We start from the raw sequence: 23,263 nt of genomic DNA on the forward strand, positions 1-23,263 counted from the left end.
GATTTTTCCACTGTCTTTAGTCACCAAACACTGACGCGTGTCCCCCTTTGACTGCAAATCCTCCCACAGATTGCACAAGTTCCTTTAGCAGCAGAGGAAACACAAGAGAAGTGCAGTTACTTTAAATAAATCTCTAAGATTTTATTACATACAGTATACACACAATCTGGACCTGTGACTCTGCATTGAGACTCAAGGATGTAGGGAGGCAGTTCATGAAGCTCAATTTGAAATGAAAGGCAGTTCAGTGGGACAGAAGATGATATTTTACAGCAATTAACAAATTTAAATAATAAGTAAGAGTAAAATAACAAGTAAATTTAAACAAACAACAAAATTGAAACAGCTTCTGGCCTAAAATTCATCATTTCACACACCAGACCACAACAAAGAAAATACAAACCCTAGATAATATAGACAATATTAACATCAACAGTGACTGATGTCAGAGGGAATAAGGTAAAAGAGCACTGAGGATAAACATGTAAAGAGAACTGTATAAAAATACTGCCTGCCAGATGTAAAGTATCAGTTGGCATTTTTAAAGGACTAGTTCAACATTTTGAAAGATATTTGCTGTCTTAAATAGGAAGATCTATTTGTCTCGCGGCTTTCACGCACAAACTCATCGCACATGATGAGTTTTCACGTGTAGCACAAAACAGGAAAAAAATCTGCTTTAGTCTGGTTCTCACTTTGGTTTGAATTCGAGTGGCGCCTGGGCATGCAGGAGGAAACCACATACCTTCTGTATTCTCATGCTGGCAAGTTATAGACTAATAAATGAAATGACTGAGATGCATTTTTATATTTCCACATTTACATTTGGTAACAGCTAGAAAAGCTTCATAGCTGCAGTCAGTTCACGTGTGAAAAACTCTACTTTCATTTCCGACAAGGTGACCCTGGAGCATCCGTTAGTTAAGTTGCAATAGGCTCAGACTGCAATAAGCATCTCGTTTTACTCCTTTGTTTCCTTTTCCCCAACCTCCCAGCCAGTCACGGCAGATGGCTTTCCTCCCTGAGTCTGGCACTGCTGGAGATTTCTTCCTGTCAGAAGAGAGTTTTTCCTTCCCACTGTCACCTGCTGCTTGTTCAAAGGGGATCATTGGATTCTGGAGTTTTTCGCTCCAAAATACGATAGGGTCTCAAACGTAGTCAACTCAAAGCACCTTGAGTTGACTACTGTTCTGATTTGGAACTATATCGATAAAGCAGAATTAAAACGAGTACTTTCTATCAGTATACTAATTATAAAGCTACAGTTTACCTGCTAGTTTTCTCAGCCAAAACACTAGTAGGAATCAGCTATCCTGGCTATCTCCAAAGTGAAGTAAATCCACCAGTACTGGTGACCACCTGCAATGCAAGACTTTGAAAGGATCAAACTGTCACTCTAGTGAAAAATTTAACATCCAGCAAAAGTGCACATTTTAAATTCAGCTTTTAAACTTGTTAGAAAAAGACATCACCTGTTAATTAATGAGATTTAAAGGTGCTAGTAAATGTTTTATGACCTTGAAAGAGAACCAGGCCAGCCGTTTTCCACTGAAAGCTACCTGAAGTTCTACATATATTTACAGTTAATGATATTAGTCTTTAACTGTGAATACATTTTTCCTCACTGCAAATGTCCTCAAAATGTCAAACTTTTCTTTTAAAAGTAAATTTTTTAAAACTTCCTTAAAGGGAAGCAAAGGGAATCTGAGCAAAATGAATTCCTGTTTGTGCGTTACAAGGCTGGTGAGAGCACCAGCAGACTTTTTTCATCAAGAGCAGACTCACATTCTCTGGCATCAGTTGAATTCGTGGACGTGTATGCGTTTGGGAACATTTTAGGTTTGGGTGGATTTCAGAAGAAAAATGATAAATCAAGACTGGAGTAGATAAGATAAGGAGGAAAAGAAACTCTTTCAGCATCCAACCACAGGGCAAAAGTCTCAGGCCTGGTTTTTAAGGGCCTTCTTGGGAATATTACACTGCATTGCCATCATGACATTTTAAGATCCGTGCATTGAAAAATTAGCAATGCAACCCACTCTGTACCTCCACTGAAGAGTGAAGCTGAAAGTGGTTAAAACCTGTCGTAAAAGTGGAAACAAATCGACTGTGAAACACGCTGGTGGTGAAATCTGATCACGGCAGGTCGCACGGCGGGATGGTGTGCCTTCGATCGTAAGCAGTGTCATCGCTCTCCTCACCGTCGCTTACTTCGCCCAGAACCCTCTCCCTCTCCTCTTCCTCCTCAGTTTCACTCTCTCGCCTCAGTCGCTCCCGCTCCCTGTCTCTTTCTCTCTCTCGGTCTCTCTCTCTCTCTCTGTAGGAGCGCGGCAGTGTGGGAATCTGAGAGTGTGAAGAGACCGAAATGAGATCATGCAGCCTGCACTGACTGACCAACATACTTAAATTAAACATGCTAAATGTTAAAGGTCTTTCCCAGGATGATGTCATCATAGTCATATTATTAGGTTCAAGGCTTTGTGTTTATCTGCATCCAGAAATATTTGATGCATTTTCAATATACATGATAAAGTGGGCATATTATATTAATTTCTCTGTAGTTTTATTTTTGGTTTTTTATACTCTATTAGAGTAGCTTTACATGATTTGCAGTTCAAAATACTCCTTAGTTATCTTAATGCATCCGAGGGTTTTAACAGCAGGTGAGTGGGGTTTCTGTGATGTCATACAGAGCTAAGAATTGAAAAAAAAAAGCCTTTAGAGTAGTGTCAAGGCTAAGCTTTTGGTATATTTATACTGAACTGGTAAAATGACCCTATTAAAACATTAAAACATCAAACATTTGGTCAATTACAAGTTACAAAACTATAGACACATATTCGTAATATTCAACAAACTCTATGCTAAATAACAAGGATAACAAGAAGATTTAGATTTCTAATGTATGTACTAACTGCCATCTGTCTTTAAAGTATAAGGTAGAAAGTACGTACCTGATTGTCATGGCTGGGCAGGACACAATATCCTGGCTCTGTCCTGCGCAGGAGGCGTGGGGAATGAGTACGGAAAGGCCTGGGAGAGTGGGAACAGACGGAACGCGGAGAGGGAGAACTGATGGAGCGTGGTGACGGAGACCGGACAGAACGGGATGGCGAGTAAGTGATGGAGTGGGATTGGGAGAGTATGTGACTGTGGTGGTTTTGTTTGGGTGGGCGAGGGGAACGAGGAGGCAGCTCGGGCGGTTTGAGAGGGTCGACCATGTCCATCTCCGTGAGGATTGGCGGCGGAGGGACGAAATCGAGCTCCCCCTCTTGCGGGAGCGTTTGCATTTCGGCTGCATCAAGTTCGGTGAGCTCCGTCTTTGACAAGTGATCCACAATCCCGGCACCAAATGAGTCGCCAACGACATTGATGGAGGTACGCATTCGGTCACTGAGTGGACAAATGGCATCAGTGTCAGTGAGTGAAACGACGTCTTAGTGATACCAACATTTTCACAACCTCTTGCATACGTTAATTCTAGCACCCTAACATGGATTGCAGAGCAGTGATTTGTTATTGCCTGCTCATCAGACACCTGACTCACAGCAGCCAGTCGACAGCGATCAGCAGACTGATGTCCTGGGTAGGCAGGCCGACAGCTGTCAGGATCAGTAGCATGGTTACCAGTCCAGCGCTAGGAATACTGGCGGCTCCAACACTGGCCAGTGTGGCGGTCATACTGGAGAGAAGAGATGGGAAAAAGGTATATTTAAATCATGCTTGCAGTAATGTGCTGTAGGCAGGCAGAGATAATCAAATCGTGATTTTAGTGACGATTCTGGCTTTTTCCCATTTTCACAGTTATGCACATATGGCCTTTTCCAATCAGTCAATCAATCAAGTGCAACCCTTTCATCACTCCCTAATAGTTCAGCTTGAGTCAAGTGTCAGACATCCCTGTAACTACTGTGCTGCCCTAGGCCTCTTTTTGCCTTTTTTTCCTATCTGCATAAATCAAAGGACACACTGGGTGTCTTTAAATTCTGTGTCTAGTACTACCTAGTAATACAGGTCTAAGCTAAAGCAAATTAAATAGCATGGCCTCCATCAGTTTTTCCAATAGATATCCTTTCTTTGATTACATAGCAGTTGTATCCGCTGAGTGATGTGGGCTGGCAACAGACATGACTTTTTTCATAGTTTTCTGAACACTCGCCAAAAATGGTAGACTGAAAAATGCAAAAGTGAACTAATTCCACATGCAAAAGGAGATGTGTGATGGAAAAAATATATGAAAAAATAATTAAACCCAACTGTAAAACCAGACCATTGTGCTCAAAAACCACTGAAACACCAGAAAAGGCTTAACCGAAACCACATTTAATATTGGAACTCACCAATTCATGCTTTCACTGCTGATTCAGCATGTTTAGTCAGTCATATGGCAGCCAAAAGCACAATTAGCTTAAAGTTAAAGACTTTAAATTGTAGCGAGAGGTGAGTTTTAGTTTTACGTGTTTATAATATCACCATATAAAAAAAATCAAAAACCCTAATCTGTCTCCACCCACAAAGATTTACACATGGAGTGGTCCAGTATTCTGTTTCTCAACATCACACACCAACAAGTCTCGGATTTATGTGAGCTCATTTACGTGTATTTCATCAATGCAATGCTTGTATAAAGTACATGAGGATAGAAAGGACTCAGTTCCTCTGTCCACAACAAAAGATGTTTCCTAAAGTAAAACTTTAAAGACTCTGAAAAATGCTGCTTGTCATTGCATGTCTGCAATTAGAGAATTATCAGTAACCACAGGGGCCTGCAGGCCAGCCAGTCTGGATACAGCTCTAAACTGTGATATTTACTGCATGAAGCTATTCATCTGTTATTAGTTACATCTCAATTGTGTCTGACAAACTGCAGTGCCAATTATCACCACGCTGTGACTGGGAGATTAAGTGGGGCAGATTTATGTAGTACATATGGATTTTATTTCAGTTTCATCACACAAAAACCATACAGCATTTTCTTAAAATTCGATTTCGTGGTAAACAGCCGTTGATGAAAGACACACAATAAACAACTTCAAAGTGCTGAGCGTTATTTGTAACCCGCGGCCACAACAAGCAGAATCTGATCCAAGCAGACTGGATCCAATCTCCTGCTCAAACCTCAGAAATGGGAGATGAATATTTCTTTACTTCCTTCCATATTTATTTCTATACCTCGTAACATACTTGATGCAAGTTGTTTGAAAATGAACTAAAGCATGCAGACTGTACACTTCTGTAAATGCAGAAAAGAAAATGAATGAACGAGTTCCAATGTGTTTGTGTTGCTGGTTTCTCGATAAAGATGCACCGAGACATTTGATGAGTGAAATTATTTGTAATTTATCTGAATGTTGCCTAACACTAATCAGCTGGTATTTGTGCAGGCATAAAAGCTACAGATGCAGATTGCTAAACAAGCTTTAGGTGTTAGCTGGAAACTTAGCGCTCCTCTTGTCCAGCTGCAGTCACTTCTGGTTCCAAAACATGTCCATCTTTTATATACAGTCAAGTCAAACGTCACTTTCCATTCATCTATGTTTGACGCAGGACGAGAGACTTCAGGATGAGTCAGAACATAATTGATATTTTTCCCTTTTTACTAATATTTGAATCAGAATGAACTTTGACACAAAAACCTTACAGCAGGACGGGCTGACACGGTATTCAGGGAATATTGTTTGTTAATATCCTTCTTAGGAAAAATAACAGAGAGCAGGACAAAAAAGGAACCTGTTCTGGTGCAATCAGGTGACAGAGACCGTGATGGAGGCTACTTACACTAATGTGCACATCGGTTTATGTTTACATTCACACCCCCACAATTTCCTGTCCCATCCTGCTTTTGGCCACAGCATGTGAGTAAATTGTGCCAGGTGCTTTTTCCTCTGGCTAAACACATGACCTTCTATCACCTAGTTTACTCAGCTGATGGCGTAAACAACAACAAAAAGACAACAAACAGCTTGTCACAAGGGCCTCAAAGGTGCTCCAACATCCATGCTTAAGCATTATGAAGCGTTTCACGTCAATATCAGCACAAATTTAAATGTATATGTAGAATCAGAATATATGCATAAAGTTTTATTATTTATTGCCATCTCATGTTGCGTCACTTCTGATTTTGTTGGTAACTAAAACATTCTGTGTGTTGAAATAATCAATGCAAATGTTTGTATACTGGATACTTTCTACAAAAGTCAGTCCATCCTCTTTATAAACTGCACGCCTAGCTAGCGTTGCAGGGTAGCTCAAGCTTCTCCCAGATGACACTGAGCGAGGGATGTTGGTTCCTGCAAAGGTCATCGGTTCATCACAGCGCTGCAAACCAGATAGACAAGACAACCATTCTTGCTCATATCCACACCCTGAGCCCATTCTGAGAGACCAATCAACCTAAAATGCAAGCCTTTGCACAGTGGAAGGAAGTTGGAGCACTCGGAGAAAACCCACGCAGGCACAGGGAAAACATGCAAACTCCACACGGGAAGGCCCCAGCTGACCTCGAGGTGCAGATCCAGAACTTTCTTGTGTGCAACTACATTGCTAACCACTGTACCGCTGTGTGGACTGGTTAAGGTCCAGTGTATAGATATTAAAACCACTTTGGTTTGTTCTGTTTCTTTTATGAAAAATGTAAATAGAAGAAAAAGCAGTGCTTGGAATCTGAGTAGGTTAAGTAGAAGATAAATGTTTTTTGCTCTTGGTTTTGGAAACGAATAGCTGGCTGGCAAAGATGCTGTAAGGCATCTTCAGAAGCAGCCAAGTAAGGAAACTATTAAAGGCTTATAGTTGATGTGGGAGAAAGAGCAGCGGCGCCCCAGCGGTGCTGCTTTCTGATAATGAAACCTGAGTCATGAGAGTCAAGTCACCATGTGGTTTACCTGACAGTAACGATCTGCCCAGAGTCCAGGGTGATGTCATTCATTTGGGCAATAAAGATGGCGGCCACGGCTTCGTACAAGGCAGTGCCGTCCATGTTAATGGTGGCACCTATGGGAAGTACGAAGCGAGTCACACGCTTATCAATCTTCAGATTTTCCTCAAGGCAGCGAAAGGTGACCGGCAATGTCCCCGCGCTGAAAGAAGAAGGCCACACAAGAAGGCGAGTTAGAGGGAAAAAAGGTGCAGATGTACTCGGAGCAGGCGCAAAGTGTCTGCTGAGGGATATAAAATAGGCAGACAGGTGGTGAAAGGCATAAGTGCAGAGGTGAGGGCGAAGGGAAGAGACAACAATTAAAAAAGGCAGGAGAAATTTGAGTCGGCCGACAGCCTCGTCCTAACAGCTGGGGTAGGCCACTGTTTCAATCCTCCAACATGTGAATTAAAGGAATTTGATTCCCGGCCCCGCTGAGGTCGGGTCATAATATAATTAGAGAAAACGTTGATAGGATTACCCATATTCACTAAAGCCTCAGTAATGTGCCAAAATAACAGTTGGTTTCAGCAGCAATGCTGAATCCCAGGCAGGCTGGGCCAAGCCAAGCCGGGCAGGATACAGCGGGGCCAGTTTGGCTGGTGGCAACTAATCCGAAGGCTTAGATACTTACAACACAGAATCTGTCCGACATGGACTCGTCTATGATAGCCTGCGCTTTGGCTCTGCTGTCCTGATTTGTCAGTGTAGCTGCATAAATACAGATTTTTGCCTTCAGGCCTTTCAGATTTAACCCAAATAGCTGAAAGCAAGTAGCAGGCTACGCCGATCAATCACGGTAACTACAACAGCTGTCCAAGCAATACGTGTTGTAAAAGAAATATGTGACACACATGTGTGAACACATGCCCAAACAGACGACTTCCAAACATACATATGCACTTCCTGCAAGCTGTCATACCTGCTAGCAGTGCCCAAGGCTGTGATCCATGCCTGGAAGATCCCAGAGTAGAAAGCAAAGGGGCTTTTTCTGGTGATTGCAAAGAATATAGCGGGTAGGATCAAGCCCCCATGGATCATCAGACCCACAATGACAGTCACCATGTACATGCCCAGCTGCCTGGCTACCACCTCCAGGTCCCCGATAGCTGCGATCTTTCCCGCAATCAGAGAGGCAATGCCGACAGGAGAGTACCTGGACAAAGACATCACAGCAGAAATTATTTGATTGGGACTGATTGTGGTTCATGTTCCATTAAACTCCATTTAGTATACACTATATATGTGTATGTACATGAATATTTCTTTCTGCTTTTTTAAACTGTCCAATAAGCAACAAAGCCATTTGAAGGCAGAAATTGTTTGATTTGATTGACTGAATTTAATCTAATAATTATGGATGAATTACAACAAAAGACAAGGTGTCCACAGGTCTTTTGAAGGCTACCTACTCTTTCTACTTTACTATTCTTTAAAATAATATTTAAGATCAAACCTGTAATGAAAAATACAAACTTTATATATATAGTCAAGCACAAAAGTTCACACAAAAATAAAAAGACAAAAAATGGCTTTGTTTAGGAACACAAGTGTGTGTTAATGTGAAAACAACATAATCATTGTCACCGTACCAAACATTAAAAAAAATGTTTCACATGCAGTGTTATTGTCCTATTAAATATTTCTATGAACTGGCTTCAACCACTAAGAGTTATTGGTGGTTACCACCATAGCTGTTTGTCAGTGAACTCACCATGTCTGCATGTTACTGCCAGGATCACATTTCAGTATTTTAAGATGTTTTCTGACACAACAACCATTAAATAAGTCAATAATTAGCCTATAAGCGTCCTGTTGCCATTAACTATATTTACACATGTAAAACACATTTAAAAGGGATAGCAGAACAATAAACAATGCCGCAGAAATGGTGGCACTGTGTTCTAGTAATCCATGTGGTGACATGACTATAAATTTTACAAAGCCTTTTATAAATTGATATGAATTTAAGATATTTTAAGAATATTTAAGGAGCTGTAGCCACCCTGTTACTTTTTTTTAATGTCAGGCCAACGTTTTCGCCACCTCATAAATCTTTAGTCACTGTCAAAGAAGCACGTTTCTCTGCAAGGGGACAGGACACATGCTTGGATCTCTGGTTTCCAGCTCTGGAGAGCAGTTGTCCCTGTTCATGAATACAGACTGCAGTTATTGGGACACTTGAATTAAAGCGAATCCTTGTCCCATCATGAGACGGTGCATTCTCCCAGGTCAGCTGGCATCCAGTGACAGTTGTTTGGTGCGGTATGCCATGTATATGATTTGATAGATATGCCCCTTGTATGATGCGTGCTTTTTGTATACACTGGATTCTGTGTTTGGCTCGCACCATAAGCCCGTGAGTAATCTGTTTACACTGAGTGAGTGATACAGACAATGATACAGTTCCTTTGGTGTCCAGCTGCACATGTAGAGGAGGCTTAGAGGAGCTGCGAGACAAGCATCCTGCTGTTTCTCGTCCAACCGCCTACTCTACTCCTCCTTTCCTTTCCCATCCCCGCTCCGAGTACCGCTACACTTTCTCTGCGCCACTTGCCTGGGCTCTGTGAAGCCTCAAGACGTGCACTGCTCTCACACACATCTTTTTACGTCCCTCCTGCCCGCATCTACTTTCTGCTCTGCCATCAAGTAGCTCCTCTGTCATCGATGGATCCATTACATTCTGGAGATCTTCCACCACGGCTCCCCTGGGAGCCCACAACGCCGTTCCGGGCCCCGGCTCCTGCTACTCCCCAGCATACCACAGACTCCAGCATGTCCCAGGGAAACCCTCTCCCTCTTTCCATCTGTCTGTGTCCTTCACTGACACACTTTCTCCCTCTTCCTCTTTGTTTTTTTTTTCTATCTGACCTTGCTGCTTGTTCCCACAATTTGCCTCAAGCACACAGTCTTCGCCTTATCCATCACTGTCTCCGACCGTTGTATGTGGTATCGCCAAAATGTCAAACGTTGGCCACCAAGAGGAAAAACAGAGGCACGAACTTTTTAAACACAGACACACAAATACGAATGAAGGAATACAAGACACCGACCACATGATCATGGACACCATCGTCATGATAATTTCATTGAGGATGTTGAAGAAGTCACACATGACCTTCCCACGCTCGCCCATCCGGCCCATGCAGATCCCAAAGGTGATGAAGAAGCCAATTAAACCTTGACGAAAACACAAAGCAAGCGAGTAAGTGGAAAAATGAGAACAAATAACCAAAAAGAGACCTGGAAAACGCAAGCGTCTCGCAATACGAACTCTGTTATCAACTCACCGAGGACGTTCATGCCCCATTTGTATTCCAGTTTTTTTCTGTTCACTAATATGGGCTCAGTTTGGTTTGCTGCTGCGACCGGCACCTTTTTCAGCACCGTCTGAACCTGAAGGAAACACGGGGCGACATTCAGATTATTCTGTGGTTTGTGCTGGGGTGCTTAGATTTTGTAACTCCCATTGTGTGTGAACAAACAAAGTTCTGGCAGCGGCACGACGTGCTCTGATTTCTGTTTAAAGAAAAGGCAAAAGAGAAACATAAATACAACAAAGGGAAAGAAAAAGGAGACGAAAAGGCTGAAAGGGGGAGGACAATTCCCTGCTGCTAAATAATGACTTACATGAATTTACTGAATTCCTGATGAATATGAACAAAGACGCAGTTTAAAATAAAGATGCAGACAGAAATAAAGCTCTCGGTTCACCAGCAGATGCCTTACTGCACTAAATAAGTATGTGGCTTTGCAGCTGTAAAGAGATTAGCGGTAGCTGCAGGACGGCTGACCATCGCCCAGTCAAACACAGACAACTACTTCTAATCATTCAGACGAACACGCATGACAGAAAAAACAGGATTGGACAGAAGAAGGCAACTGCAGCATCACAAAAACACAAGCCGCTTCCTGAATTGTCCCTCTTCGACGGCACCATTAGCACTAACTCACAATACATTACAAAGAATGGAAAAAAGCAACCCTAGATCTATTTTATAAATGACTTGATGAATTGCAATGGCACTGATTTATCGTCTTTTAGTATGTAAGACATGTTTTCAGTGGTTCAGTTGATAAGCTCTATATTAGTATTTGTTTTAAACTAGATTATCACACTCTGGGCCCTGGGTGGGCAACAAACTGTCCCAGAACTGTTGTGGAGATCTGCACCAATGATCTGAACTCATTTCTGTTTAATATTAATTTAATTTTATAAGTGTATTACTGCAGCAATCCACACCAGTCCCAGTTTTTCATGTTGCCCCTTTAGAAAATGAGTTGCCCACCCCTGTTGGGGATGGGTTTGGCTTTGACTCCTGTGATCTTTCTGTGTGGAGTTTGCATACTCTCCCCACACCTGCGTGAGGTCTCCCGTGAGTACCCTGGCTTCCTCCAACAGTCCAAAGAGTTGCGTGGCCTCTTAGCCTCTTTCTAGCCAAATGAAGCCTTTGAATCAGTCCAGACAGCATATGTAAAAATTGTTACGTATGAAGTTTGGAGAACAGCTAACCTCTCTGGAGAACCATAAGTTTTTAAGAACTCTGTCCGAGTCCTTCATTCTCTCAAACTGCTCAGTAATCCCTTATCCAGAAAAGTTCATCTCCTCAAATGTGGCCTGGGGCACAAGCAAGACTTTCCAATATGATACACTTTGGATAATAATTATTAGCAATAATAATTGTTGACAATCGCTGACAAAACAATCACAATTCAGGATCCAAGTGGTAGCAGTTTTGGAAAATTAAATCTGTAGTTTGCAATGGTTTTTCTAGTAAACTATTAACATGAAGCACATGAAGCGATGTCTGTGAACATTCATTCAAATTAAAGAGGAAATTTATCTTGAAAAACAAAAATACAATTTTAATAAACTTCAGATATTATTTATTTACCAATTTCTTTCTCTATTCAGTGTAGTTTGATTATCATCACCTTAAAGCTGAATGATGCAAATTTCATATAAGGAATGTAGAGCCTTACCAAAAGCTTTGATGCTGAAAGTCCCAGCAAAGCAATACTGGGAAACACTCGCGTTTTATTAAAAGGAAACGTATTAGTCAAGAATCTTTCTTTGCTATGTTTATATTAACATTTTCAGTTTGCGTGAAAGCTTATGGTTCAAGATGAGCCAAGATAATGAAGCAGTAGATGGTTAATGTAGAGGGTACCTGCTGGAAGCAGGCTTGCACCAGGTTTTCTGGGAAGAGGTTTCGAATCAGGTCAAGGAAAGCGTCCAGGCTGCTGACTTCCTGGTTTTTCGTGGATGTGGATGATGAGTTGCCTCCCCTCAGTTTAGGGTTCCCTGGGTGGATCCCCAACACCAGGATGACCCCGAGGACGGCAGCGATTACAGTGGTGGACATGTAGTACACCATGGCTCGGCTACCCATCCTTCCACTGGAGCGCGCGTCTAGACCAGCAAGCCCTACAAGAGACAGACAACAGATGTAAAACAACGTGTGTCCAAGTCCACAGAGTCAATAACAGCGTCTTTACCTCGAAGCTCGAGTTTCCCAGTACTTTAAAGTGCAAATACTTCCTGTAGAGTGTTTAAAGTTTGATACATGTTTTTTGGATAAACCGCTGGCTTTTTAGTTTTTAGCTTTTCACATGCTAATTCATGAATCAACTCAGGTGGCTCTAGCTGGCTAGCTACCTGCTAGGTTTTCTAATTTCAGTCACTAAACTGGTTGTGAGTTTGATGATTTCTGGAGTATTTTTATCCAATTACAAGAGAAATATTAGAGCATACATAACTGATATTATACGTCTGTTTTCCTCCTTAATTCGAGCATTTAAAATGCATGTTACTTACTTAAATCCTTAACACGTGCAGGAGCTGTTCAGCCATGGAAACCCATACCGTGAAGCTCCCAGCATACAGATTTTGTGCTGATGTTAATGCTGGACGAGGTTTGGAACGCTGCAGATATTAAGACTTTTGCACTTGTTGACCCTGTTTCTGTTACTTTATAGGTCTGCGGCGTCATGACTGAGCTGCTGTGATTACTGAATGTTTTCACTTTGCAATAATACCACTTATAGATGCTTGTGGAATATCTACGATGCAAGAAATTTCACAAACCAACTTGTTGCAAAGGTGGAATCTTGTTTAAGGAGAACAAGCAGATTCAGGGAGCTTTTTAGAAAAACCGATTTTTTCACAAGTGTTTGCAAAGGCAGACTGCATGGGTAGGTCCTTGATTTTATACACCTGTGACGATGGGACTGAAAACACTTGAATTCAAAAATTAATGCAGCATTGCTTTTGCCTTGGAGGCTGGATGCTGGAGCTATCAGTCCTGAATTCACTGTGTTCCAGTGGCAAAGTCAGAAAAGCTATGAAATACTGGATTTCTTTTTGCTTCTTAGCAAGGTAGAGTCATTCATATATCACTAGCAATGCAGTGGAATGGTTCTTTATTTTTTTGTGCTTATAAACATGCAGCATATTCACAAACAGAGTCTAGCTGAAGAGATTGCAATTAATTTCCAAAGGGTCCACCTTCAAAACTGGGACTCTTTTAAGGAGAGATTTTACGGCGGATTTTAAGCAGAACTGGGCACTTCTTATTGTAGATTGCAGATTTTTATTAACTGTGTATTTGTGACCTATTTATCAACACAACAGTGGCAGTGCAGTGGCAGAGTACGAGTTTTACAGTTTCATTAATATTTACATGGGCTGCCACCAAGTCAGGGTTGGTGGGGTTGTTTTCTGATTTGGAAGTCCGACTTGAGGGGAATGTTCCAGTTGAAAAATCACACTACGAAATTCCAATTTCCAGCTTCAGATGGAACACACCATAAGAGGAGTGGCTCAATACTTTTACCTACATTGTGTATGTTTGTGTGACGCTCCCATACAGTCTTAGATGCACCTTCCTAACCAAACTTGGTAGAGTTAATTTGCTTGAGTTAGCTTATAACAGAAATCCACCCTTTTGTCCAAATATGGTAACTTCTGACTAATAAGTACACGTAGTCCTGTAGACTACATGTACATGCAATAGTCCATTAGTTCTACTAATGTCAGAATTAAAATTTTTCCACAGTTAACATATTAACATGTTTAGTTTAGTTTATTATGGTTAAAGTTCAGGAGTATGAGGTTGTAGTTGGTTAGTAATCACTGGGGACAATGAGTGTGCCCTAAATTATGCACACACTGGACAATCACCCGTTACAGTGTTAACACAGTATTGGTTACTTTTTAACTTATTAAAACCAGCATGATGCTGTCTATAATGGCCACACCTGTGATAAGGCTGGAGATGATAAGAGGGAGGATGAGCATCTTCAGCATCCTCATAAGGATTTCTCCAGGAAAGGAAACCATTGTGAGGGCGGCGCTGTCTGTCACCTGCATGTACCGCAGCATCATCCCAAAAACGGCTCCCATGACGACGCCTGAGGAGCGGAAAAAAATAAGCTAATTACAGAGTTTTGTTTTTGTGCAGCAGTTGTTTAGCCAATCATGTCTGCATTCATTTCCCAAACCATTAAAAAGGCATACTATGTTTCCATGCCTCAAAAAGTCCCATAATAGCACAGGCTATTGTTTTAGTTTCCAGACAATTCGAAACGCATGCCTAAACACTACCTTATGTGCACATTTAAAAATCTAATGAATATTGGTTTAAAAAATGAGTTCCAAATGTCACAAATATGTAAAACTCAGTAGTAATATTAACCGTGTCAGAAATCACCCTCAGTTTATAACCTTTCGGCGGACTCATTAGCCTTTTTTGTGAGGGCCCCTAACACTGTGTTTAACGTTGGAGATGCAAGAGATCGCTGACTAATGAGAGCCATCTACTGAAATGTAAACAAGTTCATATCAAGGTTTAAATCTATGTGACAAATTGCAGACAAAAATAACACACTCCTTGACTCTGCAGGCTTTTTTTGACAAAACACACAGCTGTGGAGAAACATACCAAAGTGTTTACAGTGGCAGAGCAAAGACAACAACAAGCCTAAGACATCTCATGGGAAAATGATCTCGGAGTATTTACATCAAGGTTTGCGTGTGGTAATTTTTGCTGCAGCATAAATTGGTCCTTTTCTTTTTTTTAACAATAAAACTAACCTCAGTTGTAATTCTAGTCATTCAGTAAAACATGTGGGAATTTGGAGTGTTAAACTATGTGCATAAAAGCAAAACAAAGGCTTGTTTTGCTCCAGTATTTCTTCAACTTGTGCCCTCATCATGGCATCGCCTGAGTGCTTCTTTTCATATGTACCCATAACCGTGAGTCCCAGCAGCAGGTTGTGTGTGTTGCGGCTACAATGGCCAGCATCTTTATACGCAATCTCTGTGTTGTCATCTCGCTGGTTTTCTTTCTCCTTCTCCTTGTTTGCGTTGGACTGGTTGGCTGTCGGCTGGTTTGTCATCCTGTCTGTGAGGACAGTGGAAAAGGTGGGTTTTAGTGCTGAATGACGACGTGCTTTGTAAAGCAAACTGCAGCATCTCATAGCAATGCTGATTAGCTTAGACTATAAATGTTTAACATAGCAAGGGTAGACTAGCAAGGCTTCACACTTTACCGCTGGGGGTGGTCGAGCCTATTTTTCAAAGGGGATTAGTGAAAACCAGAAGCACCTAAGGCTCACACAACAGGAATGTCCTGTGAGGATTTGGTTTAGGTTCTAAATGGAGGTAAATGTGCATAACTGAAGGCAATTCAAACACAGCAGGCAAGGCCTAAACAGGACATGAAGAAACAACTCAAGAGATGTAATCTGTTCATCATCCTTTAAATGGAAAATGATGAAACTGCCAGACTCCAAATACAGCACAATATGGAGGTGATAGAAGATAGAGGAACAGATTTAGCTGATTAGTGAGGTAAAGTGAGGTAAAAAATGACCCCCTAGAAGCAATAGGATGTGAACCCTGGATGTGTTACACGCTCTGAATGAAGTCCTGTGTACAGTGAAAGCATTTGTTCAGGTGTTTTTGATGTTTATCACCTACATTTCTCTTAAAACAGAAAGATAAGACAAATTCATCTATAACTTTGCTTAATGTGCACCATCTTTTCTGATGGATTTATTAAACTGAAAAGATTCTGTACAAACTAATCAAAGGAGCTTGCAAAGAAAAGCGTCTGGACTTCTTTAAGTTACTTGAAGACGTTTCACCTCTCATCCGAGAAGCTTCTTCAGTTCTAAGGTCAAATGGTGGAGAGTCCCAGATATAAACCTAGTGGGAGTGACCCCCCACAGAGGGACAAAAGGACCCCCTGATGATCCTCTAATCGCCTGAGCCAAGGTGTGAAATTGGGTGTGGGTCCCAATCAGCCAGAGTTAGGGGTTGTCAAAGATGATGACTCACAACTCAGAGGGTCAATATTAATGCTCTGGGCACCATTTGATATCTGAGTGAAAATTAATGGCAATACATCAAATACTTGTTGAGTTACTTCATAGAAAGCTGTCACGGTCAGGAGCCTGCTAAATGAAACGTCTAGGGATTAACAGAGTCCTTCAAAAACTGTGAATGTCTGCATCCATCCAATAGATATTTAACCTGGACCGAAGTGCAGGAATGATGTCAGCATTACCACATGGACAGCATTACTGAAAAGAGTAATTTGATAATAATGAAATCCAAGTGTGCTGTCTCTATAAATCCAAATCACACCTACAATAATTCAAATCTATCTATCTATCTATCTATCTATCTATCTATCTATCTATCTATCTATCTATCTATCTATCTATCTATCTATCTATCTATCTATCTATCTATCTATCTATCTATCTATCTATCTATATCTATATCTATCTATCTATATATATAGATAGATAGATAGATATAGATATAGATAGATATAGATATATATAGATAGATAAAGCAGAGTTATTTCCATCAAAACAATGAGTCATGGAGGAAGAATGTGTTTGCTGTCCAATAACACGACACGTTTCCAGTCTACCAAGAAAATTTCAGAGACCCCACCGCTACCATCTCTCAACATTAATTGTACATAAACACATCTGGAGAGCAGCGCGGTCGTGCCAAATCCCTGTCACAAGTATGAGCGTCACATTTACAAACTGTCTGACTCAATGAGAGTCTGACTCAATGAGATAGCTGCAATCAGACATCATTATAATCCATCAATTTGAGCAGATGGCATACAGTCGTATACATTAACCAAAAGAACAATACACAAGGGAGGATGTGTAAAAAGATACCTACTGCTTTATGTGCTCACTTCCACGCTCTCACCTCCTGCTCCCTCTGGCCATATCTCTGCCCCTTTCTAGTATGTGACTGTGTCCAGTCCAAGCACCAATTTGGATTTCCAGAGTTATCCCAAACTGGTGCGTATCAGGGCCGGAGAACGCCCAGCCAAGTTTCAATTGCAGAGATATAATCCTCGGTGAATGGAGTACCGAGGAGAGGAGGGGAGGGTGTTCCTCTTAATAGTCTTCACAAATCCTCTTTTCAATCCTTATGCCATTCTTAGCATGAACATTGTTTGGTAATGTCAGCTGACCACATGCAATTTGCTTGCGTATGCGAATGAGAATAAGAGAAAGACGTCTCTCACCTTTTCATCAGTGTTTACGACAACTGTCCGCTCCTTGTGTGGATTTAAATGACCACAGTAGGCGGAAAAAATTGAGCCCAAAAAAGTAAAAGTTTCAAACTGAGATGTGACCAGCCTACAAAAGGGGCTACTGCGAAGAAAATGAAAGAGTAAAGTTTACTTTTTAAACAGACAACAAGAAAAACCAAAAATCCTGCTGAATGTGAAAAAGACTAATACTATGAGAATAACAATATCTCTCATCCTCTCCTTTCCTGATAAGAGACCTTGAAAAAACTAATCAACAGCATGTATCCTGAGATGAGAGCAGCAGTGATGAGTGTAAGCTGCAAAGACATCCTCAAGGACCTGATGCGGTGCTGCAAATCTGTCTTCCTTCCCCAACAGAGAGATTTCCTGCTCCAGGAAATGTCAGCGCTGCCTCAAGACAAAATGTATCTGGCCTCTAGGAAGCAACTCTTGTTGGGCTGACCTGCTGCTTTTCAACAGAGGAAAACTGAGACCATTTACAGTTTGGGAAGATTAAATTTGACTCCTTAACTTTCTAAAGTCTTGCCTGAAAAGCCCTAAACAGAATACAGAGCAAAGGCCATGCACCACATGGAATTTCTGTTACATCACGAATAAAATGCAAGAATTCAAGTCAGTGAATTCAGTTTGGTCAGCCAGCTTACAGTAATCCAGGATTTCAGAGCAACATGACACAGGTATTACCAGTCTGCCAGGTAGGCTGCAGACACAGGCGCATATTCCTTTGAAGAGAGAACAACTTTAAATCTTTGCAAGAGCTCTGGAAACACATGTTAGTGATAAGTGCTGAAACAGCGGTAAAGGAAGAGTGACTTCAAAGCGAGTGAAGCCAGAGCAGAAATAAAAAAATAAAAGAAGCACTAAACCCTGCTGGTACAGTAGTGATAGCATTGCTGTTTACATGCCCTCTTTGCGAAATACAGACACCAGACAGAAAACCTCCCACAGTGACTTTCAGAGTAATGGCGACTGGATAAACATGAGTTCCCTCAGCGTAAACACTGCGGTCATCCATCTGATGTGTGATGATGACCTGTGCAGCGCGTGACAACCATCACAATCGGTCTTCACATGCGGTCATGCACTTACGACACATCTTCTTAATCGTCATGGCTTCCAGGGCGACGGGTCACCACGCCAGAATGAGTTAATCTCCCCAAAGAGCGAGCTCTGATTACTGTAAATGAGCCCAAGCAGCTGTAGATAAAAAGGTGCGCGTACAGCTCGAGAGAAATACCTCAGTTTCTGTCGCAGGCTCGTCAACCCCCCTCCTCATTTCCACCCATAGTCTTCCACATAAATAATCCGACCGTTCGATCACAGACGTTGATCCAAGAGATCAAACAGATGCAGCTCTAACTCTCCGAGCTTAACGTTCACCGCGTACAAGCTTTTTGATTTCTTCTAAAAATCAGCATACAAACATGGCTGCCACTAGATATACACAACAAAAATGTACATTTTAAAATCTGAAGTGAGCAACAAAGGACCGTGAATAATCGATTTGGCCATTTGACATGATAAAGTTGTTGTAGTCACGCAAACTATTGTTGTAAAGTGAACTTCTCTTGGTTTTTAAGTGAGTAAATGTGAGAATGTCACCTTCGCTTCTACGCAACTTTGATATATAAACTGTAGGAGAGGCTCAACTTTTTAATGCAACGAACATGAACTATAAGAGAACTTCTGCATCCAGATGGGATCACTGTGTGACGGCATGTAAACCGATCAAAGGTACACGTCTCCCGCTAAATCACCTGATTCACTGGTGCTTTCTACACAGACTAAATTCCCATCAATAATTATTTTGTTCTTTCAATCAAGGTTCGCATTCAAATTTACAAACATTCGCATTCAAATAGTGTATCCATGTAAAGATTTTCTGTGTGTGGATGTTACAAATATACGCTGTATTTTATTTTAAGGAACCATCTGTGCGTGCACGTGTGTGTATGTGTGTGTAACTCCGGGTGTGTACGGGTGTGTCAGAGGATTATGTCCAATGGTTGATTGTTTGGTGTGAGCCTTGCAAACGGATCGAGATATAATCCCCATCCCGCCCCTCCACCACCCTTGTTCAGCAGAGGGAGATGAGGATGGCCACTGCAGCAAACACAATAAACTACACAACACACAACTGCCATCGCATATCTAATAAATGAAAAGATCTGGGTGTGTTATCCTGTTAGCACCATTATGCAATATCACAAAAATGAATGTGTTGTACTGTTGTAGCTGGCGAATGTTTTTGGGTTTTTTGCATTAATCAATGATCGTCTGACAGAAAATCAACCAAATAACATGAAGTCTTCCTGCTACATAAATGGAAAAAAACAGCAAAGTCACAGATTTGAGAAGATGACATCATCTTACAATCTGTCTCTCACTTAAAATGACTATAAAGGTTCAAATTTGTTTTAAGCTCATAAATAATTAACTCATCATTTCACCTCTGGGTCATCAGGATAAATGGAAACTGCTGATTACTTTTCAACATTCCTAAACATACATTTTAGCTCAAAGTTTCAAAGACCTTTTCAAATCTTCTTTCTCCTTTGAGTTTGTGACCATGATGGCGTTCCACGACAGAAAATCACCAGAACTGTATTAAAAATACACTCAGCATTTTTCTTTTAAGTTGGGTTACATTTATTTGAGCATAAAATACAGAAAAAATAGGAAAATGCACAGATATATCTAAGTATTGTCTTAACTATATAAACTTTGAGACTGTTTCAATTGACTACAATTTAATTTGTTATAACAGCAGTTTATAACAACTGTAGTCTTTTATGTTGAAAGGTTCAAAGATGAGACACACTCCCTTGAACAACACTTGGCAATGCTGTCGAGGAAGGCTGCCCTTTTAATAGTAAGAAACTTGAGGCAGAACCAGTTTCGGCCATCTGCCAAAGGCCAATTTTGAGCCTTAAAAACCTTGAAAGTTGTTTAACAAAACATCAGGTGGTCATTTGTATTGCAAAGATCTAATTTTACCTTGCAAAACATGAACTGAGCTGTAATTCACATTTGATTGCTGCTTTCAAACATTAACCGTGGTGGGATAAGATTGCCTGCTTCTGCTGCTAACACATAATTGTAAAGCTGCACAATAACAGTTACACTCAAAGACAAGAGATAACGCGCACATGCTGCACCGCAAAAACGCCGTCAAGGCCTTCTCTCCCTACAGACACCCATATTCTAGATATCAGCGATGACAGATACACAGCACGAGTGTCCGTGCACTTCAAAGCAGAGCGCTGCCAAACTCCTTCAACATATGCACAACTGCCTTCAAACACATGCCTGGTGTATGAGTTTACCAGATCGCAAAAGCAGCGGGGTTACAGTCAGTGAAGGTCAGTGTCGACCACATCAGGTCTGTACACACACACACACGTGAGCGCACATGGGTCTAGATGCTGCCTCTTGACTGTTTGACAGTGAATAACAGGAAACTTTTGATACTAGATAATCAGATTCAGCACCGAATTTGGATTTGATAAATGCTGTCTAATCCAATGGCTTCTAGTGCATAAAGATATCTCACTTGCATTTCCTGTCAGTTCACACAAGTTGAAGATCACCAGTAGAATGAAATTAGGCATGTCAAGAGCAGGCTCTGGATAATATTTCAGAAGTGTCCTGAGGTTAATTCAAAGGAAGTCAAGGATGTGACAAGCTGACATCAACAACTAACACTTTATGTCTCAGGCCTATCTGTTGGACAGCGTTACATATACAATAACAAGAAGAAAATCCCAACGTCTCAAAAGATACAAACAATAAATGTGGCAGCTTTATTTTGCTAAGATGTGAGAATAGGTAGAGTGAAAATGAGAGAAAAGACTTGAGTTCTTGTGTGTGTGGTGTTGTCTGCATGTGCGTGTGCGAACACATGTCAACACACAGACACGCACCCCCTCCCCTCCTCTCTCACGGATGATAATCTGAGTGCATTAATCTGTTGTTTGAACTCCTTAAGCACAGACTGTCTATCACATCTGCTCTCTTCACCCCAGTAAAGCTCTGCAGTTTATAAACTCCCTTTTTCTCCTCTCGCTCTCCTTCCTTCTCCTGTCTTTTCCTTTTTTGATCTGTCGCCGCAATTTCTCTATCGCCTCCAGCAGGACTACATTTAACACAGCTCATTCCCTTCATACAGTAAATCCATCTTCTCATTTGGCCACCAGACCTTTTTGGAAACTTCTTATTCCAGCTTTGATCCCTCTCTGATCCCTCTCTGATCTTTCTTCCTCTTACTCACATCTGATAAAACATGACAGGGCCCACATGTTGAAAAACTGAAAAATCACCCAAGCCAATGTCTTTAATGAAATAAAAGCCCAAAACATTCACAATCTTTGCACAAAAAAAGATGAAACAAACCATTAATGTGTCTGGAATTAAACACTGAATAGTCACAAATGATACAAATTTAGCGCATGTGCGCGAGGCGTGAATGATTGGAGAGGAGAATATAAAAAAATGACAACAAGGAGACGGACGAGCTTACCTGCTGTCTGTCGCTGTCTCCCTTCCGACAAGAGCGAGGCATCGGGAGAGACACGCAGAGCAGGGACGTGGAGATGATGAAGACGAAGAGGGGATGGGAGGCGAAGTCACAGTCTTTGCGTCATCTGAGGAAATTTGCAGATTAATACAACAGCTTGATGCTCTGAGCCCCTCTCCTCCCCCACCTCACCCCACTGCATCTCACCCTCACTCCCATCTCCTCCCCTCCCTCCTTTCTCTCAGCCTTCATGACTGTGTCTATCACAAGCCTCTTTTATATCACTTTGGTTACACTTTTGGGGAATGCACGGGACAGGCGAGAATTACCAGTGACAACAATCACACGGAAGGTGGAAGATAGATGCAAGAAACAACTTTAAAATGATTATGGAAATTCTGCAAGTTAGGAGTTTGGGGAGTTTGGGGGGGGCATCATTATCCTCCCTTCCACAGGAGGGTGCTATGACTCTTCACTGAATGGAAGAAACCTGCTCAGCAGCTTCCCCCTGAGGCATACATTGACAGATATCAGTGTCAGTCGGTGAGGCCTCAAAGTGCATGGGGGCTCAAGGGTGGAGCTGCTACATACTGCACATACAAGGGTCAGGCTTTTTCCATGAACCGTGACACTTTATCAATACACGGAGTTAGAAATAAAGTGATAAAGACGATGAGAAGTTTCAGGTTTGTCATTCCAGAGCGCTGCGTTGTAAAGACTGGAGGCCCGAGGCTTTATGGGGAGGGGTGGAAGGGGGGGGGGGGGTGATTTATGAGTGTAGCATCTCAACTGTCATACATGATGTTGTATAACAACGTGACTTTGCAGACTTTAATAAGGAAGCATTCTTCGGTATAGTACGAAACCCGCACAGCCGTTTCCTTGCTGGCTTGGCAGACAGACGAAAACTAGAGTAAAATAAAATTACCTCAAAACTATAGCACTAATATAATGGTGATTTTATAAATTGATGCACATTCAGTTACCTTCTGTGGTATCTCTAAAAGGATCGCTCATTACAAACAAACAAACAAACAAAAACTACCAAAATAAAAAAAAACAGAAATTCTGATCTGGAATCTGGACTGCCGAGCAGATGTCACTTGTTGCTGAGTCCATTCTAATTTTAGCTTAAGGATACACAAAAACACATTCAGCAAATATTTAGGTCAGTAAGATATTCTTTAGAGTTGAACTTTAAGTGTCAATTTAAGCAAATACGAGAAGAATATTAAT

At 41.4% G+C, this 23,263-nt stretch overlaps 1 protein-coding gene across 2 annotated transcripts; it reads right to left on the reverse strand.

The window, feature by feature from the left end:
- Window positions 1–1,820: 1,820 nt before the first annotated feature.
- slc1a9 (solute carrier family 1 member 9) lies at window positions 1,821–22,169 on the reverse strand. Of its 2 annotated transcripts, none has more exons than XM_080300118.1 (11): window positions 22,031–22,169; window positions 15,163–15,318; window positions 14,174–14,326; window positions 12,085–12,341; window positions 10,204–10,309; window positions 9,967–10,093; window positions 7,836–8,069; window positions 6,882–7,076; window positions 3,548–3,682; window positions 2,955–3,393; window positions 1,821–2,343 (listed from the first exon to the last, which is right to left on the reverse strand). In XM_080300118.1, the coding sequence occupies exons 2-11, from the start codon at window positions 15,311–15,313 to the stop codon at window positions 2,137–2,139; spliced, it is 2,004 nt and encodes a 667-aa protein (XP_080156244.1). In that variant the 5' UTR covers window positions 15,314–15,318; window positions 22,031–22,169; the 3' UTR covers window positions 1,821–2,136. The 2 variants fall into 2 exon arrangements, with proteins under 2 accessions (XP_080156244.1, XP_026019903.2); XM_026164118.2 differs by lacking the exon at window positions 22,031–22,169 and adding an exon at window positions 17,127–17,241.
- Window positions 22,170–23,263: the final 1,094 nt, after the last annotated feature.

The sequence above is a fragment of the Astatotilapia calliptera genome, chromosome 4 (genome assembly GCF_964374335.1).
Source record: "Astatotilapia calliptera chromosome 4, fAstCal68.1, whole genome shotgun sequence".
Classification (NCBI taxonomy): Eukaryota; Metazoa; Chordata; class Actinopteri; order Cichliformes; family Cichlidae; genus Astatotilapia; species Astatotilapia calliptera.

What these genes read in the sequence shown, in the direction of transcription:
- slc1a9 (XM_080300118.1), bottom strand. Translation starts at nt 15,313, where the DNA reads ATGACAAACCAGCCGACAGCCAACCAGTCCAACGCAAACAAGGAGAAG. An exon ending in GGGCAGATCGTTACTGTCAG is followed by an intron (nt 3,683 to 6,881) that starts GTAAACCACATG and finishes TCTTCTCTCCAG; the next exon opens with TATGACCGCCACACTGGCCA. An exon ending in ATCGCTGTCGACTGGCTGCT is followed by an intron (nt 3,394 to 3,547) that starts GTGAGTCAGGTG and finishes TTGTCCACTCAG; the next exon opens with TGACCGAATGCGTACCTCCA.